We start from the raw sequence: 6000 nt of genomic DNA, 5'->3' as shown, positions 1-6000 counted from the left end.
CCCCTACGCCCTCGCGAGCCTCGCGTTCGGTCATCGCGGCCCCTTCCAGCCCGGCGCCGCGGCATCCCGCTCGCCCATCCAGTAACGGCTTCTGGACCCGTGGCCTCCGACCCTTCCCCCCCCCACACCCGCCCCGCTCACGAGAGCTGCAGCGCCGCGCGGCTTGGGGAGGGTAATCCGCCCCGGAACACACGTGAGCGGCCCCGGGGCGGCGTCGGCCGAGGCGCCTGAGGGATTTCCCCCGCGCCCCCAATGCCGGCCCGCGGTCGCCGCACCTCCCCCGGGGTTCGCGCCCGCCCCTCCACATCCCCCTTCCCGGGAACGACCCTCCGCGCCTCCACACCCACCGCCCCGCTCCAGTTCCCTCCAAACACCTCCCGCCCCCCGGCGCATCCCCTCCGCTGCGCCGCTCCTCGCCCCTCCCCCGGTTTCCCTGGCCCCCGCCCTCGCCCCCCCGCCCCCCAGCGGCCCGGCTCTCACGCGCCGCGGAATTCGGCACCGCCTCCTTCAGAGCCAAGCCCGCGGCTCCGCGGAGCAGCCGCCGCCGCCGCCGCCGCCGCCGCCGCCGCCGCCGCCGCCGCGGGCCCTCCGCGTCCCCTCCCCGTCCCGCCCCTCGGCCCCCGGCGCCCCGGGCCTCCGTCCCCACCCTCCTCCCGCCCCGCTTCGCTCCCTCCTTCCTCCCTCCCCCTCCTTTCCCCCGTCGCCTGCAGCCCGAGCCGGGCGCGCTAGCCGGGCTGGCAGGAGGGCGGCGGCGGCGGCCCCACCACCATGAGCTTTGAGGGCGGCCCCAGCGGCAGTCGGCGCCGCGGGGAGGAGAGCGGGGACGCCGAGCCGCCCCCGCCGCCGCCGCCGCCGCCGCCGCCAGGAGAGCCAGCCTCGGTCCCCGCGCCCCCGCGCTACCTGCCACCGCTGCCCGCGCCGCCCGCGTCCCCCGAGCGCCCCGCGGCGCCCGACGAGCCGCCGGCGGAGGTGGCCCCGCGGCGCAGCGGCGCCGAGGAGCTGCCGCCGGCACGGCAGGAGGTGGCCGCGGCTGGCGACTCCGGGGCAGGTCCGAGGCGCCTTCCGGACACGACGGTCCCGGAGGCGGCGGCGGGGAAGGGCGGCCCCGGGGAGCCGGAGGTCGGCGCGGGCGGGGAGGGCGAGCGGCGGGGCTCCGGCGAGCAGCCCGAGACGCGCTCGGTATGTAGCAGCCGCAGCAGCAGCAGCGGCGGCGGCGACCGGCGCTCCGGGCACCAGCACCAGCACCACCAGCCCATCTGCAAGATCTGCTTCCAGGGCGCCGAGCAGGTAAGGCCCGCGGGCCCCGGGGCAGCTGGCTGTGGGGTCCGGCAGGGCTTGGCTGGCTCCCGCTCCCGACGGCGCCCTTTCAGCACCACGGACAGCGCCCGCCTCTGGGTTCCTGGGCTGAGTGGTCGCCCGGCGGCTCCTGCGCGTTCCCTTTTCCTTTCCTGTGAAGGCGGATAAAATTGTCCCGGTGGCGAATAGTGTTTGCTTTGGGCTACACTTTATTTTTTCCAGCTGGTTTTGCAGTTACACATTCCTCAGGTGTTTTAGTGTTAATGCCATAAGTATCTCTTGTGTGAATTCCTTGATGGATCTGGTTTATACATAGAGACAAACCTATATTCCTTTTCTACAGGTGTATCGTGAGGCAGATAGTCTTAGAGGACAAACAGGGGGTGAGTCATGTCAAAACCAAAAAGGGCAGGGTCTTTCCTTATTGCCCATTTTGGTGACTCAGTATCACTGAGGTGAAAAGCATGTCAGAGTTTTCATAAGAGAACTAAAACTGTACTTTGACCTTGTGAAAGAAAGAAACACAATTCTAAAATTATAAACTCCATTAGAGGTGCATGCAAACTTACATGCGAGTAATCACAGAGACAACAGGAATAATACATCTCTCTTACAAAATGTGTGGTCTGAGAAAACATTAGGTTTAATATTTTTCAAAGTAAGGAAATTGCATAAGAATATGCAGGCTTTCAAGAATATAGTCCCCTAAGTCAATATTTATGATGCTACAGTTAGAAAAAATAAAAGCATAATGCTATTGCAAGCTACTTTCTGGGACGGCATGCATTTCTTCTTTAGCAATGATTAAGGATAACTGCAGAGGAATTGCATCTGACCGTCCACTTAAAAGTTATTAAAGAGATTTAATAGTACAGCTTTTCCCCTAGGGTATTGGGAGCTGTATCCCGCAGACATTTCGTATGTTGGTAGAACATTTATGTCATAACTCTAAGTAATATCTTTGAAATAGTTTTAAGACTTTAGTTGCATTCCCACCAGAGATATGAACATTTAATTTCATTTTTTAGGATAGAGTTTGATGCTTGTATCCTTCTGGGTAAATGACTTTGAAAGAAAAGAAAGCAAGTGTTGGATTTTTAAAATAGAGACACAATATAAATATTCATACTGAGTTGTTTTCTTTCCAGGGGGAGCTGTTAAACCCCTGCCGATGTGATGGGTCCGTTCGGTATACACATCAGCTGTGCTTGCTGAAGTGGATCAGTGAGAGGGGTTCCTGGACCTGTGAACTCTGCTGTTACAGATACCATGTCATAGCCATTAAAATGAAGCAACCTTGCCAGGTAGACATTTGTGACATTTTTTTCCCCCTGAAATAATTTTGCTAGACATGAGAATATTTGCATATGCTACTTAAGACATTTTATGCAAATCACACTAAAACCAAGATTTAGAAATTGTAGAGATGTGCTTTGAGAAATCTGTGACATTTTTATCTGAGAAACTCAAAAGCCATTTTTATTCAAATGGTCTCCTTTATTTGTTGTTTATTGATGAAATTATACCCATCCTTGTTTCTAAAAGGGCAAGTTGGTACAAATGTCTTACACTCAGTTAACTCAATTTTATTCATTAGAAATGTTACACAAATTATTTTGTTAATTTAAGCATTGAAACCCTGAATGGGCTCCATTTACAGAAAATAGACGCACGTAAAGCAAAACTTTACTAGTCTGGAAACTTTGGTTGAACCTATTAGTTCTAATCTGAACAGTCTTTTTACTTAACCAAGCTTTCTTTTTCATATGAGTTTTTTTCACAGTTACATTTTGGCTACTTTCATTCATTGTTCTGTTCAGCTACATAGTGGATGCAGAAGTATTCCCAACAGTTACTCTCAATAATACTACTGAAATTGTATATATTCTTAAAACTTTTAGTGCATAATCACATAGTAACATAATGCCCATAACCCGACAAAAGCCCATGGAAAAATAGGCTTTTGGTTTTTTTTGGTATAGTGGAACGGATTCAGGTTCTTGGAATAGACTGGTGGGATGTAAAATAATATTAAGAATGACATCTTAGATTAAAGCAGAATAGTGTGTAATTGATGAGATCTGACAGTGACATGGGACTGAAGTTTAGCAGACATAAAAGAGTAGGTTCAAAGCACAGAGACGAAGGAGGTAATGGAAGGAAAAGGAAGAAGGACTTAAAGTTAGGAGGGAAACAAAGTGATAAAGTCTAGTGTTCTCTATTTCTATTTAAATTACCAAATTTAGTTTGCATTGAGCAATAAAACAGGTGAAATTGTTAGTGATTGCAGAAGGAATCTGGATGCTGAATTAATAATTTAAATTTCATAGTTTTTAATTTGTGCAGCCTTCATACAGTTGCAATTAATTTGCATCTCTGATAGTCACCATTTAAGGCATGACTAGCAGGTATGAAATGAAAGTATGAATTTTCTCAAGCTGACCTCAGGCTTATAAATAATTTGGAAAGAAGAGGAATAACTAATTTGGATGAATGATGTTATCATGGTGAAGATAGGCACAAACCTGACATATTTTCTCAGAACTGCTAATTGATTGAACTGCTTGGTATCAATTTATTGATCCATCATAGTTCTCTTGAAAAACAGAGGGAACCTTGTCCAAATACCAGAATATGAGTAGTATAATTGAATCTGCAATCATTTTATGAATAGAGTATGTGGAGATGAGAAATGGAGAGCTTTGAGGCTCCAGTGAAAAGTCCCATGAGAAGTGCTATGGTCAGATGTTCAAGAGCTGAAATAGATTGCTAAATATTTCAAAAACTTTAACTTATGGCCACAATATATTAATTCACTTGGGCTGGTTACTTCTGAAGTAAATATAAATAGGTCCTTGATATAATTTTAAAATAGAGAAGAGACAAAGGGTTGGGGCAAACAGTACTATTTACTAATTCTAATCCTATAGCAAAATGAATTATTACTGTATTTTGCTTCATTTAAAAAAATCAATAATCATTTTAACAAAAGCAGTTCCCGAAGTGTGTATATGATATGACCAAAAAAATCAAAAGAAAACAAAAAATAACCAAAAGCCAAAAACTAACCTGGTATTACTAATACATTTAGGATTAATTTTATTATGACATATGCAAAAACTGCCATAATCTGTAGCCTGATCTGTTTGTTCCAGTGAACTGCAAAATAATATTTAGAAACAAAATTGATATGAGTATGATGATGATAGTTCAGATCATGCCTGAGAACATAACTTACCAGGACTGCATTATGTGCTTATAAAGCTCAGGACACTTAATGAACAGAAATCAGTTATAAAATCTAAAGTGTGGATTATTATACCTAGGAGTAGTTTATTCTCACATAAAATGTGACCGATTGTCTGACATTTCTGTTACTGATGACCCAGAAACTGAGCATTTACTCTGATTTTTGGTTTTCTCCCTTGCTGGTGTGAGGCTAATCAGATTTAGCATTTATCATATTCATGCTTTTATGGCATGGCAGAGATCCATTTCCTCATGGTACAGGATCAGACAGGAACCATCGTATGGCCCTCCCCTTCACTTTCCATATCCCTTTGTTCTAAGTATAGAGCCCTCCGGTAGCTGTGAGTGGGTGGTTCCCTGGATGTACAAGAGAATAATAAACATTTACCGAACACTTACTTTGTGCCAGGCACTGTTCTAAGTGCTTTACACGTAGTGATACTGATATTTAGTCTTCAAAATAAACCTATGAGGTAGAGAATATTATTATCTCTATTTTATATGAAGGCAAACTGAGAAACAGAATAGTTAAATAACCTCTACTAGGTGCATATCTAGTAAAAGGCAAAGCCAGGGTTCAAAGAGTCTGGCTCCGAGGTTCATGGTCTTAGCCACTGTGCCCCCGTTGAAAAGTGTTCTTTTCAACTTCATTGTAGCCATCCTGATGTTTCTGGGTCCACCACGACTTATCCTGTGTTATGCTAAGTCAAGCAGGAACTGGTTTCAGCCTGAGTCTCTTTGAGGGTCTAGAAAGGCTTTGACTATCTATTGCTGTATAGTCAAACTACCTCATATACTTAGTGGTTTAAACAACAACCATCATTTATTATCTCTTAAGAGTCTGCGGGTTGACTGAGATCAATTGGGAGGTTCCTCTCCACATGTGGCATCATTCTGGGGCTGTGATCACTAGAGTTTTGACTGGATGGGAACATCCAAGGTGGCTCACTCATTTGACTTGCTGTTTGTGCTGGCTGTTGGTTGGAAGCTCAGTTGGGGCTGTCAGCTGGTGCCTCACTTCTCTTTCCATGTGATTTGGATGTCTCACAATGTGATGATTGGGTTCCAGGAGCATAAAAGAGGAAGTCACAGATCTCTTAAGGCCCAGCCTTGGAAGTGACATGGCTTTATGTCTGCTGCATTCCCTTGATTGAAGCAAGTCACAGGATCAACCAGATTAAAGAGAAGGAAAAATAGACTTCACCTCTGGAGTCTGCCCTTCTTTAAAGGGAGTGGACATCTTTAATCCACAATAGGAGATAGCTTCTAAAATGGCACTATCTACCTACTCTGGTCTTTACATTTGGTCCTCATCAGGTCCAGGTCAGTCAACAGGCATCACCATAACTTCCCTCGCAGGGCTCAGAAATCAAGAAGGTTAAAAAATGTATGGGAGTTTGACTTCATCAGTGGTGCTTGATGCATATACTAAACCACTTTCAGAAGTGATTATTG

General features: G+C 47.0%; 1 protein-coding gene across 1 annotated transcript in view; it reads left to right on the top strand.

Annotated features, from left to right (window-relative positions):
* Positions 1-768: 768 nt before the first annotated feature.
* MARCHF11 (membrane associated ring-CH-type finger 11) overlaps positions 769-6000 on the top strand; it is a 124493-nt gene continuing 119261 nt past the window's right edge. The window contains exons 1-2 of the mRNA XM_059919216.1: positions 769-1287; positions 2445-2600. Of these exons, the coding sequence (XP_059775199.1) occupies positions 769-1287; positions 2445-2600 (675 nt within the window). The remainder of the gene's footprint in view (positions 1288-2444; positions 2601-6000) is intronic.

The sequence above is a fragment of the Balaenoptera ricei genome, chromosome 3 (genome assembly GCF_028023285.1).
Source record: "Balaenoptera ricei isolate mBalRic1 chromosome 3, mBalRic1.hap2, whole genome shotgun sequence".
Classification (NCBI taxonomy): domain Eukaryota; kingdom Metazoa; phylum Chordata; class Mammalia; order Artiodactyla; family Balaenopteridae; genus Balaenoptera; species Balaenoptera ricei.
This window is presented reverse-complemented; position numbering and strand designations above follow the sequence as displayed.